We start from the raw sequence: 14,349 nt of genomic DNA on the forward strand, positions 1-14,349 counted from the left end.
TTTATCGGTGATGTTTAACCCATATTCGGTGCAGAATAACTTACCAGAATTGGGTCCAATGTGTCAGCAAACGTTGGTCAACGTAGAAGGTATTATTCAACAAACAAGACGACTCAATGTTGCTGACACCGATCGAAGACGTATTCGTCGTAGACGACAACGACAATAGGGTGAACCTAATTTAGAGGGACACGAAGACAACCTCATGAGGGGTAAGGGTCAAGGGGGTTGTTTTTAAATTTCATGTAAACTTTCATTTTCAAATTGTAAATTAAAGAACTAATTGATGACATATTTTTTTAAATATGGGTGCAAGATGTTTTCATTATAGATTAAATATATAATTAAAAGGAATTTGTGGACCAATTCCTAAAGTTTTAATATTGTTGTACATCTACAATTAAAAAAAATAGTCAACACTGTTTGAAAAAAAAGAAAAAAAAGACAAGCAAATCGTGGACTGGACCCATGAGTTTGCATCTGTCCGGTCAACCAGCCAGCCAACATGGTGATTAAAAGTACTCGTGTACCGAGTACACGAGTTTGCCACATGGGAATTGTGTACCCCATACACGATTTCACTACATTATTTTTTAAAAAAATTCTAGTATATGTTTTTTATTTTTTATTTTTTAAGCAATATATTTTTTGTATTGTTATTTAATTGTTTTATAGAAATATAATATTAGAGAAATGGATTTGGAGAGAGAGAAAGAAAGGAAAAGTGTTAAACCCTATCAAGCAACTTCCACCGTTTGTAGTTTACAATCGCCGGAAGCTAAAACCTCTTGAAAGCTCTGCCGTTTCCGGCGGAAATGGCCGGTCCATTGCTCCGTCATCTCTGTTCATCATCTCGTAGATCCATATCTTCCTCTTCTTTCTCCTCTTACCATCCTAAATCTCATATTATCTCACCATCATCCATCTTCCCGAATCTCCTCGCGCGCGCCTTTTCAGCAGCCACTGCCACTTCTGCTGCTGCCGTTTCACCTAGCAGCGACCTTGATCCGAGCCGACTTAGGAACGTGGCTGTGATTGCTCATGTTGATCATGGAAAAACAACACTCATGGACCGTTTGCTCAGGCAGTGTGGTGCGGATATACCACACGAGCGAGCTATGGATTCGATCAATCTTGAGCGTGAACGAGGCATTACCATAGCGTCCAAGGTAATTTCTGCTAATTTTTTTTTGTATATTTGTTGTTTTTGTTAGCTTGTAGGAGGATTGTGCGATTGATAGACGTATGAAGAATTTAGGAACGATTGAATGGGTTTATCTTATCTGATACAATTTCAAATTTATTTGGTAACTGCGTATCAATGGTCTGATTGATGGGGATAATTTTCTTTTTTTTTTTTGGGCAGGTTACTTCTGTTTCATGGAAGGAAAATGAGTTGAACATGGTTGATACGCCCGGTCACGCAGATTTTGGTGGAGAAGTATGTTTCCATTTCACCAACGACTGGAACTTAGATTTGTACATTTAGTCAAGCTTAGATTCAGGATGTGAAGTTTTCATTTTTATTTGATCTCATATAATGATCAGTTATGTTCAGACGTTCTGTTTTTGGAATCTATAAGAAAGAAAATTCAAAAACTCTATCATAAATGTGATATGCATAGTTTTATTACTTTAATTACCTACTCGATGCACAGTGAATTTTACAAAGCTTGGTTCTTCATATCTGCTCAACTTGTCACCATGATTGTCCATGTCCTAGCATCGAAATAGGAAGTCCTAGATTTATTTCCATTTATTCTTCTGAGCGTTGATTATCAGAGAAAGAAACACAATCTTTCTCCAACTGTCTATGAAATTCTTGGAGTGCAGTAAATCTTACTACTACCATACACAACTTGGGTTTATCTGATGTAGGTTGAACGTGTTGTTGGAATGGTTGAAGGTGCAATTTTAGTGGTTGATGCTGGTGAAGGTCCATTGGCTCAGACAAAATTTGTTCTTGCAAAGGCCTTAAAGTATGGGCTCCGACCTATTCTTCTTCTGAACAAAGTAGACCGACCATCAGGTATTTTTAAAAAAAAAAGTATACCTCTTTAATAGAACAGATGCTTGAGATGCAACTCCTGCTTTTTCCCCCCATCCAAAATATCACCCAGATTGAATATTTGACCTATATTTTCCTGAGAAGACATATCTAGAGAGACTTTGGATAAACTAAATCAATAATTGAGAGGCAATTTACCAGAAGAATAACAGGTTAATTGGTTATATAAATTGTGTTTGCTCCTTATCATGATGAGATATTGACATAAAAGTAGGATGATCTTTTATCTATTTAGTCCTTTCATGCATTATAATGTGGTATTTATCTCAGTCCTTTTTTAACTCCCTTGCTTGTTTCCAGCTTGTCAAGTATTGTTTTGGTAATTAAGGTCAGAATCAATTGTAGTGACTACTCCAATATTTACTGATGCAGTATCTGAAGAGAGGTGTGATGAAGTTGAGAGCTTGGTATTTGATCTATTTGCAAATCTGGGCGCTACAGGTACCTATAAAGAGTGAAGTCGAAATTTCTAAACTGCAACTTCACCTGTTGTGGCCATAACTTATTTTCTAATGAGTAGTGTTGTTTGGAAATGGTTTCAAACAGTTCTGTTTTTCTATTTTCTATTTTATATTTTAAATAACAAAATTCAGTCATCAGTGAGTGCATTAAATTTTCTTTACAATACCTCTTATTTTCTTTTCATGTGAATTCATAAATGACCCATTTTCAGAAAACAAAGGTGTACAGTGGTTCACTTTTCAACTACTGTTTTGAAAATATATATAGAAATCTTTCTCCAAAAATTTTTCAAACAGACATTTAATCCTAAAAACTAATTCCACTATAACTTTTATTTAGAGGAGCAGTTGGACTTTCCTGTTCTTTATGCTTCTGCTAAAGAAGGGTGGGCTTCTGACACTTTCACTAAAGATCCTCCTAGTGAATTGAGAAATATGTCGCAGTTGCTTGATGCCATTATAAGACACGTTCCCCCTCCAGCAGCAAAACTTGATGAACCCTTTCAGATGCTGGTAGGTGTTAAAGCATCGCATGATTTTTGCACTTAGATTTTTCAGTTATCTTCTAGCCTTTGTAGATATAAATTATATTCTTCCATAAAATTTACAACATATTTGATACTGCCTTTTAGGTTTCTATGATGGAGCGGGACTTTTATCTTGGACGAATATTGACTGGACGAATTGCTTGCGGTGTCATCCGAACTGGTGATAGAGTTCATGGACTCCGAGTCAAGGATTCTGGGGTTGAAAAAATTGAAGAGGGAAAGGTTTGTGATTTCTCATTTTTATACAACTCTTAAAAACGGTTAAAAGTCGGATTTTAGTGCTTGTTGGACGAAAATTTCTTGAGCTGAGTATGATTTTGATAACTTGAATCTGTCTGTTGTTTGGATGGGCACATGTAGGTTTTAAGACTAATGTAGGGTATCTTACCTTAGTTATATGTGTATTTCTTATTTATTATTGTTCTTCGAAGTGATTCTTTATATGAAAAGAGGTTCTACAGAGTTATTCTTCACATTCACAGTGATTGATATCAAACAAAATTTTGAGAACTATGTCAATCATGTTTTGTAGGTTGTGAAATTAATGAAAAAGAAAGGTACAACTGTCGTTCAAATTGATAGTGCTGGGGCTGGCGATATAGTGTCAATGGCTGGGCTGGCAAATCCTTCCATAGGCCATACTGTGGCTAATGTTGAAGTACGTTGTTTACATTCCCTTTATCTTAAGAGTTTATGTTGTGCTTCACTGATGTTTTCCTTTACTCTTGTATCTTCCAGGTTTTGGATGCTTTGCCTACTTTTGAATTGGACCCTCCTACTATTTCCATGACTTTTGGTGTTAATGATTCTCCACTAGCAGGTCGTGATGGTACACATGTGAGTTCTTTGTTGAAATTTGGTATTATCAGCCTTATAGTGATTTTACATCATCAGTGTTTTTTTTAGTACTACTGTATCCTTGTATTTAGTTTACTTGCAATTGCAATAGTGGGAGGGTGTATGTGTATCAGTATCACAGTTTGCCGGTATTTTATAGTCATATAGCCTATGTTTTCCTACCCCCCCTCCCCATCTTTGGTTGAAATGTCTGTTTGAATCTAAATATTGAACGGAATTAGAAATGATTTGCACTACTCATATACTACTATAACTTTATTTGTAGTTGACTGGTGGAAAAATTGGTGACCGATTAATGGCCGAAGCAGAAACAAATCTTGCCATAAATGTGCTTCCAGGCTTGTCAGAATCTTATGAGGTGCAGGGGCGAGGCGAACTTCAACTTGGTACCCTTCTTTGGAACCTTCCATTCAATGAAATTTCTAAGGCTTAAGGCTTAAGCAAGCAGACACCACTTTTATTCTTATTATAGTTATTGATGAAAGTTCGGTTAGAAACTATGCTTGGTTTCTCTCAATAGCTATATTCATATTAATATTGTTTTTCTTATGAAAGCTTGGCTTAAAAAAAAAAAAAATCTTATTAGTACGGTTATTGTTTTCTGGAAACTCAAACTTTTTAATTTTCTTATTGAGTTGCATGTTATTATTTTTATCAATATTTTAATCCTTCTGAAGCCATATGTGCTTATTTAATCAGGTATTCTGATTGAGAACATGAGACGTGAAGGATTTGAGTTATCTGTTTCACCGCCTAAAGTAATGTGAGTTTACTGATGCTTCTGCATGGAATTATCCATGTAAATCTCATCCCTTGCAATTGTCCCACGTATTTTTATTTGTTTATGCATTACATGAAACTTTCAAAGAAATGGAGAGTACGTAAAATAATTGAGTTGAACTACAATTTTGCATCAGGTATAAAACTGAGAATTCAACGAAGCTTGAGCCAATTGAAGAAGTCACCATAGAGGTAATGTAATTCATGTAATTGTTTCTATTATTTTCTGTTGCAAAATTCAAGCATTGTGATTTGATTCAGGTTAATGAAGAACATGTTGGTTTAGTTATGGAAGCCTTATCGCATAGGCGTGCTGAAGTTACTGAGATGGGTCCAGTCCCAGGAAACATTGGCAGAACTAGATTGTGTTTGACATGCCCATCCAGGTTAGAAGATTTCACGATTGTCCACTTTGGTTTTAACCTTCCCCGAGAATTTTGAATAGTGTTCCTAGCAATTGAATGTTTTAATTGATGATTTAATGGTAGGAAACATAAATACTTGTGAAATCAGCAATGCATTTTTAGACCAACATAATGTGCGGTGAATTGACACTGTCATCAACATAAGGATACCGTAGTCTGTAGATTCTTGAAAAAGTTTATTGAGGGGGATGCTGGCGATTTTAGAACCTTCAAATAAGATTGATATAATTTGGCTCAACACATGTTGCAAAAAAGAGAAGGGTTAACTGTCAACAAATGGGTGTTGCATTGGCTTTATTCATAGTGGTGTTATTATAATATGATGTATCTAAAAAATTTAACTGTATCCCTGGTTAGTACCTCTATCTTTTAAAAAATTTGAAAATATATTTGTTTCCTTTCAAAATTTTCTTTTTGTGAAAAATGCATCCTGATGATGATGGTCTTTGCATTCCATCACACTGAACGACTTTCGTCATCTGGTCTTCCTCAGGGGCTTAGTTGGTTACAGAAGTGTGTTTAGCAGTGATACACGTGGAACTGGTTTTATGCATCGAGCATTCTTAAGTATGTATTTTGAACTTGAATTATTTATTCTTGTGTTATGGTTTTCTGCTGAGAATAACATTGTGATTTACTTGATTTTTCCCCCTAGTATTTCATTACGATCTCTGGTATCTGTTTTTGCACCTTTTCAATTTGACTTAGTGAGCAGGAGTTTAATGAGAGTTATCGACAGAGAATTCTTGGCATCCTAATGTTGCTAATGTTAGGATAATGATTCTTGAAAATCTTTATTCCGTAACATGTTGATACAATCTTTCGGGAAAGGAACTAAACGATGAACAACTTCTTTATTAAATGATAAGAGTCAAATGATACTAATCGGTCGCTTACAAATGATGCTCGATCGTTTACCCAACGCTAAACGATTGTTTACAATCTATTACATGATCGCTCAGTCTTGCTAAACGATCACTTACTAAATCCTCCGCGATCGCTCACAAACTCCTACACGATCGCATATCAATTATTGTTACACGATCGTTTACCAGTTTCTATACGATCGTCTACCTTTTGTTATACGATCGCCTACCAAATGCTACACGATTGCTGAGTTTTACTACACAATTGCCTAGTGGACGTAGATGATGAGCGGCACACTGCGATGGCTTCTCCACGACAGCGTCTTCCGAACTCCCACTCTCGAGAGCTCTCCTTCCTCACTTCTGATATTCAGACTTTGCTATCCTTTCTTTCCGTTTCCTTCTTTTAAATCTCCACTTCTCCCAACGGAATTAGAAGTTCTTCTTAACCAATTCAACCGCCTCTCCTCTATTCTTTCTTTCTTGATATTGCCACATAATTGAGGTTCTATCATTACCTCCCCCTCCACTTTTACCTTGTCCTCAAGGTAAAGCTTTGGTTGTCCACCCCATTTCTTTAGCTGTGTCACATGAAACACTGGATGTATCAACATTGTTGTCTGAAGGATTAACTTGTAAGCTACTGATCCGACTCTGTCCACTGCCTGTTGTGCTCCATAATACTTGGGAGATAATTTCACATTCTGCTTTTGCGGAACTCCAACATCATGTCGCTCCTTGTCAACAAACTCCTTCATTTTCTCTTGAGCTAGCCTTAAATGCTCCTCCAGCTCGCGCAATGCAGCATCTCTGTCTTGCATTTGTTGGCTCAAAGTCCCTTTGGCCGTACATTCCTTTCCATAGTAAATCGACACTGGAAGTTGTCAACCATACACAATCTGAAAAGGGGTCAAGCTAGTAGGAGCATTATATGTAGTGTTACTCCAATAGTTCGCCCAATGCCACCAGTTCATCCATTCTTTCGTTCGCTCACCACAGCAGCACCTCCCATTCATTTCCACACTGCAATTCACCACCCCTGTTTGACCATCCGACCGAGGTTGAGAAACTGAGCTGTGATGGAGTTTGGTTCCCGACAGTTGGAACGACTCTTGCCAAAAGTGATTCACAAACTCCTTATCTTGGTTCGAGATAATGGACTTCGGCACCTCCACAGATCGATACACTTCCATAGTCGTTTCTTGTTTAGTAGTCACGAATCTCCCACAGATCGATCCCTTTCTTGAAGATCGGAATTGGGCTAACATCCTTTTCTTCAAGTCTTCCCAATCTTCAAACGACTCTTTGTTTCTCTCCGAACAGTACCAGTCTAATGCGATGCCATCGAAATTAACAACCGCCACCGTCATCTTCTCAGATTCAGTCAACTTGTGAACTTGAAAATAGCGGTCTGCTCTGTATAACCACGCGTCTGGATCGCTTCTGCCGAACACCGGCATTTCAACTTTCTTGAATTCATTCCGGTCACACATCGCTTCTTCACCGGTGGCTTTCATCATACTATTTGCTTCGCACACATTATGGGTATGCGATCTTGTTACCTCCTCCGTCACCTTTGTCTTTCCCTTGGCCATTTCCGTAACATAAGAAACGAACATTTCTTGACGTTTCTCTGTTTGCCATTCTAATCTCTCAATACTCTTCGCTATCTCTTGTTCTAGTAATTCCAGTTGCTCTTCGAAATCTTTTTGAACCATGCTTGCCCATGTGTTTGCTCTGATACCAATTTGTTAGGATACTGATTCTTGGAAATCTTTATTTCGTAACGTGTTGATACAATCTTTTGGGAAAGGAACTAAACGATGAATAACTTATTTATTAAACGATAAGAGTCAAACGATACTAATCGGTCACTTACAAATGATGCTCAATCGTTTACCCAACACTAAACGATCGTTTACAATCTATTACATGATTGTTCAGTCTTGCTAAACGATCGTTTACTAAATCCTCCGCGATCGCTCACAAACTCCTACACGATCGCTTACCAATTATGATTACACGATCGCTTACCAGTTTCTATACGATCGTCTACCTTTTGTGAGCTTTACTACACGATCGCCTAGTGGAAGTAGACGATGAGCGGCACACTGGGATGGCTTCTCCACGACAGCGTCTTCTGAACTTCCACTCTCGAAAGCTCTCCTTCCACTCTCGAGAGCTCTCCTTCCTCACTTTTGATATTCATACTTCACTATCCTTTCTTTCCGTTTCCTTCTTTTAAATCTCCACTTCTCCCAATGGAATTAGAAGTTCTTAACCAATTCAACCGCCTCTCCTATATTCTTTCTTTCTTGAAATTGCCACATAATTGTGGTCCTATCAGCTAACTGCAGGGATGGATAGTCGTACAAATTAGAGTTTCACGTTTTGTTATTTTCTGAGTTGAATAAGAATTAGTGATATGGAATACTTCGTATTTTAGTGTTGGTAACTCTTGGAGGAATCATGTGCCTGGTTTCCACCCTTGAACTTTATGTTCAAATATCTATTCTAAATACTAATTTTGAGATCCTGAGATCCTTGATTGTACTGTCTTGAACTCGTAATGTTAGTGCCTTAGTTTCAAGAACTCAGTTACTACCCCCCTAAAAATAGTTTCTATCTTTCAAGAACTCACCCTTCTGCTTGTTTGCATATATATATATTCAACTATATACGTTTGTTTAATAACTCTTTTTGATACTCCAAAATCATTTGATTCCATCATTTTTGCTCCTACATGTTCATATTTATAGTTCTAATCCTTGTTATCCTTTTCCAGATTATGAAAAACATCGGGGTCCTCTTGGAAATGTTCGAAAAGGAGTACTGGTATGTTATGCAGAATTTAGTTAAATTACATTAAGTTCATTTTTTCTGTTATGGTCTAGTCTTTGTTTAGGAATTTTTTAAGTGATGTAGTTTTGTTGTACTTATCTCTTAATTCACTGGAGGTGGAATCACAAGTTTTCTGCCTCTAGAGCTGGCATTTTATAGAATGGAGGACTAGTCATAATATGAACTACTATTTTGTTAACTTGGGTATATGAAGGTGATAATCAGGCACATAGGGTCGGATGGAATGAGTCCAAATCATAGTGGCCATCTGTCTAGGATAGGATTTAATATACTATGTAGTAAGGGTAGGCAGTTTTCTTGTGTGAATAGTTGAGGACTGAGGTTGACACATGCTGTCCTGAACACACACAAATTAAAAAAAAAAATTGAAAATCTTGGCATTAGGATGTATGTGTGTATCAATATTAGAACGAAAGAAGTGTTACTCATCCAACCATGCAGCACTCACAAACAAAAACTAGCAATTAGAGTTTGCATTGATCTTTCACTTTGATGAATACGTAATTTCTGTCCTTTTCATATTATGTTTGGCAGAATTGCGTTCCAATTTTTTTTTTAAATTTTAATTTTTTTAAAAATCAATCTTGTGTTATAATCTGACTTCTGTACCTGTTTGATCCGAGCAAAACATGTGGCTTGACTTACTTTCTAGTTTATCTACCCTTTTTTTCTCGAGTTGACCCACATTTTGCTTTTCCTCTCTCTCTTTTGAATAGATATCAATGGGGTATGGAACAATTACATCTCATGCTTTAATGAGTTTAGAAGCTCGAGGAACTCTCTTTGTGAATCCTGGAATGGAGGTTTGTTCAAATATGGCAATTGTGTTTTCTGCATTAACTGAGGCTCCACTTATCATTTCATTGTATAATAATATCTGGGAAATGTTTTCTGTTTAGTTTTACTGATAGTTTCTTTTGCAGACTTATGATGGAATGATTATTGGAGAACATTCTAGGGACTCGGATCTAGATGTAAGTTCAGAACTTTATGTTTAGACTGTTTGATTGAAGTTGTTTCTACTTGGTTTACATGGTAATCAATTTTCTTTTTCCAGGTTAATCCTGTAAGAACTAAAGAACTAACCAATGTCCGTGCTGCCTGCAAGGATGAAAATGTGAAGCTATCTCCGCCTCGACTCGTATGTTATTTCTACATCGACTTTACAATTTTCTAAAAAGAAAATAATAAATATATACATTGACTTTGCAATTTGTCACTCCACGTCTGCAGAAAAAATATAGATCACCTTATCAGTCGTATATAATTAATTAGTCATAGAGTGAAGTATCCAAGATGTGTTATTTATGTACTCTCTGTAGTAAAGTGGAGAGATGTGGGATTCAGTTATAGAAAGTCTTAGGACATGGCTGTTTGGTAACCATTTGGTTTTTTGTTTTTGTTTTTGAAAATTAAGCCTATTTCATCCACATTTCGTATCTTTGTTAAGTATAATGGTTGAATTCTTAGCCAGATTTCTAAAACAAAAACAACTTTTTGAAAGCTACTGTTTTTAGTTCTCAAAATTTGACTTAATTTTTTAAACCATTATTGAAAAGTAGATAACAAAGGAAGAAATTTGGAGGTGGAAGTAGTGTCCATAGGTTTAATTTTCAAAAACAAAAACAAAAAACAAAATGGTTAACAAATGGGACCTCTATTATCTTTTCTTAAGTGTGATTACTAAGTTAGTAACAATAACATTGACATCTAATTCTAAACTTAAATGCAGATGACTCTTGAAGAAGCCATAGGATATGTAGCATCTGACGAACTTATTGAGGTAATTTATGCTGATTTATTCAAATTTTCTTTCCATCTTCATTTACGATTACCTTCAGATATTCTTGCCCATTGACTCAGCCCATGTTACCCTGATGCAAAAAATATATCACTTTTTTTTATTTAATTTAATATTATAACATTTAGGGTCGGACAGTGTTTTTATTTTGTTCTTGTATGGTAACAATGTTTTTGTTTTGTTGTATGGTTATTGACAGAAAAAAATAATTTAATGAGGCAACGACAACTTACCTGCTTTTTAAAAACAATTGAGTCGGCACTCGAAAATATTTATGTCCTTTAATAATCATTGAATACAAATTCGAAATACTTTCTCTAATGGTTATTTGTGTTTTTAACCATTTAACTGTGAATTTGCCTTATTGGATGCAGGTTACACCAAAGGCCATTCGTTTAAGAAAGAAATACTTGGATGTTAACAAGCGCAAGGCCATGAGTAAGAAGCCCAAGGAATGAACTACCTGGCTCAGATGATGCTTCTTAACCTTAATACCTGGTTCGTGTTGCATGCTAAAAATGCCCGGTCGATGAGTTAGTATCGAACAGGTCTCGTTCAGTTCAAGCTAGCATCCATCACCATATCATATTCTTTTCGCCCAACCAAGTTTAGGGGGGCAGAAAAAAATACGAAAAAAGAAATATAGTTCTCTGGTTATATCATAGGATAAACAAGTTCTATGTTTGATTTCTAGAGCTGAAGTTAAATTATAGCATGTTGGAAGTTTTGATAATGAGTAGAGTAGAACATTTATTTTTCTCCTGTATCTATTTGTTGGCCACTTTTCAAATAAAGTATACGGATGAGGCCTACCATATGAAGCAGTAATCATTATCAATAATCCACAATTTTGCAAGAAAATTGCATTAGCTAATTCAATCATATTTTCTTTCCATTGTGAAAATCTTTACAACTTATCTAAATTAAATCTTAATTCATGAATTGACCAAAAAGCTTAAGTTGATAGGTGAAGGTAAATTTAATTATATATCATATGACATTAGTTTTGTGGTGAAGGTAAATTTAATTATATATCATGACATTAGTTTTGTACTAGAGACTAATTTATCCATGAATTAAGTATATATTTGAGTTGTATTTAAATTTGTTGAACAATGTTTAAATCCTTATTTGGTTAGTTGACTAATTGTTTGGACAGATGGTTATGTATATTATGTCAAAGGTTTTATGTTGTTAGGAATGTCTCCTCTTTACTTTCACATATGCTATGAATTCTAAGTGCCTTTTTGTTGTTTTTTTCCTTAAAATAACTGACCATGGAGTCATAAATTTTTATTTTGAGATTTGAAAAGTCAAATTCTTTGAAAGGTCAATATTTAATTTTGATAGGTCAAACTCTTTGGAAGGTCGATATTTAATTTTGATAGGTCAAATTCTTTGGAAGGTCAATATTTAATTTTTATAGGTTTCTTTGATAAAAATTTTAATAAAAGATAATAAGGCTTTTTTAATGAACATGTTTTAATGGTAGGAATTTGTTTTGAAAGGGGATTTTTGGAGTTTCATTATTATTCATTGATTTTTTTTTTTAAGAAAAAGAAAAATAACTAGGAAACAAAAGATATTAACTTTTATAAAATTTTATCTCCTTATTTTTTTTATAAAAAAAACAATGAAGATATTCAAAGTTTCATTCCACAATTATTTTAAAATAAATAAATCTCCAAAATTGATTTCATAAATAACTTTTTACTTTGGAAATAATAATGATTTTTGCAGAAGATTTTACATAAAATTTTAACTAAGAAACATAAATTTTTTAATTCTAAAAAGAACTTTTTCTAAGATGGAAATTCGAGATTCAAGAAGAGAACTTCGAATCCGAATTAATTGGCGACTCAACTTTTTTCTCATAAAACAAATTTGGTTGTTCTTGTTCCGTGTCTCAAACCCACAAAACTGAATAATCTTCACTCTCTCCCTCATTGATTATTAAAATTTCTGGGAGATATTTTGAATGGAATGAAAGTAAAAATTCAATGGGAGGCTTTCAAAATGGAAAAACCGACGGCAAACTAGTCCCGTTCGAGCTCGATCGGTTCGGTTGACTCGACTCAACACTAACCGAGCCGCACTGATTTTTACACGTGGGAAAGTTCTTACTGGTCTTTCTTGGCAATTTTTGTTTTGCATCTTTCCAAGAATGACTGCAGAATGTCTCTCTTCACTTCACTTGCAACCAAAAAACACACCTCTTGAGTTGTACCTTTCCAATCTCTTCATATGTTTCATTACCTTTGGCTTTAAATGTGCTGCTTTTGTTTGAAATCTTGCTAGTTTTTCGTAGAAGCAAGTCAAAGAGATTGAGACGTTGTTTCCTATCTAATATTATCTAAAACGAATCAATTTATTAATGACGGGATGAAACCAAGAAACAATCTTTCACATAGATAACAAATAAATGAGTGCTAATAAGAAACAATCTTTCACATAGATAACTTTAAACTAATATTTGAAACACTTTCATGACTTGAGTTGTTTTTTTTTTTTTTTTTTTTTTTTTTTTTTTTTATTTAAGTAAGTGATCGGCCAAATTGGTCGTTAGAGTTAATTATTAGAGATGAACGATGAAGTTAGTGGTTGGAGTTAGTCACCCGAGGTGATCATCGGAGTTGGCCAGGAGAGGTTGTTGTCGCGCGAAGTTGATAATTGGAGGTGGTCTTCGCCAGAGATGGACACCTAGGGTGAATGTTACTATTGATCATCAGATGTGGTTGTCATCAAATGTTGGCAAATCCAATTTCCATTGACGACATTTACTATGTGTGCAGAACTTCATTTCTACCAACACAAAGATGTGCATGGGTAGAAAGTTGGGTGGGTTTAGTGGTACACATTCTTTAGTTTCTGCTGATGCTCAATTTTGTTTCTGCCATGTGTGTGGGAAAAACTAGTCGTTGGGATCGATAGTGGAGCAATTGAAAATATTGGAGGGAAGGAGAGTCGAGATGAGTTCAACTCCACCAATATTTAAAGTTGGTGGGCCAAACATTAAATTGGTCATTTTTATCAACTCAACTCAACTAATGTTGGTGCGCCAAACACCACCTTAGTTAATTATAATTGGAAATTATATATGTATAACTAAATTCAATAATATTATTAAATTAACACGGATGACAAATCAACACTTTTCTATGTTCCCCCACTCGTTCCCACACCTAGGGGTGTTCAAAAAACCCGGTAACCCAATCAACCCGGACTACCCAACCCAAACCGCAAGGGTTGGGTTAGGTTAGATTTTATTTTGGGTTGGGTTGGGTTAAAAATGTTAAAAAATATTAAATTCGGGTTGGGTCAAGGGTTACCCCATTTCAGGGTCGGGTCAACCCGACCCAAATCAAATATATATATATATATAAGTAATGAAAAAATAGTCAAATTAAAAAAAAAAAAACAGAACCGGTGACCCAACCTGGCCCAACCTGGAAATTTTGGGTTGGGTTGACCCTCCAAAAAAGAACTAATAGGATTCATTATTAGCCAACTCAAATTTTTGGGTTGGTCCACAAAAATCTTCCAACCCGGCCCAACCCGGACTATGTACACTCCTATCCACACATTTCTTTCTACTTTTGTTTTTGTTTTTGTTTTTTTTTTTTTTGCACCACACATACATGATCTCTTATTTTTTCTTCTCTGATTTTTTTTTTTTAAAA

General features: G+C 35.3%; 1 protein-coding gene across 1 annotated transcript; it reads left to right on the forward strand.

Annotated features, from left to right (window-relative positions):
• Window positions 1-671: 671 nt before the first annotated feature.
• Window positions 672-11,530, forward strand: EMB2785 (elongation factor family protein). Its single transcript, XM_039032835.2, has 19 exons — window positions 672-1,169; window positions 1,367-1,441; window positions 1,879-2,029; window positions 2,441-2,509; window positions 2,870-3,042; window positions 3,162-3,299; window positions 3,610-3,735; window positions 3,816-3,914; window positions 4,201-4,321; window positions 4,635-4,698; window positions 4,853-4,907; window positions 4,977-5,101; window positions 5,634-5,707; window positions 8,792-8,841; window positions 9,585-9,671; window positions 9,792-9,842; window positions 9,926-10,009; window positions 10,601-10,651; window positions 11,044-11,530. Exons 1-19 carry the CDS (start codon window positions 816-818, stop codon window positions 11,125-11,127), a joined length of 2,031 nt encoding a protein of 676 aa, XP_038888763.1. The 5' UTR covers window positions 672-815; the 3' UTR covers window positions 11,128-11,530.
• The last annotated feature ends 2,819 nt before the right edge of the window (window positions 11,531-14,349 follow it).

Source organism: Benincasa hispida, chromosome 5 (assembly GCF_027475165.1).
Source record: "Benincasa hispida cultivar pf3 chromosome 5, pf3_genome.v1.1, whole genome shotgun sequence".
NCBI classification, from domain to species: Eukaryota; Viridiplantae; Streptophyta; class Magnoliopsida; order Cucurbitales; family Cucurbitaceae; genus Benincasa; species Benincasa hispida.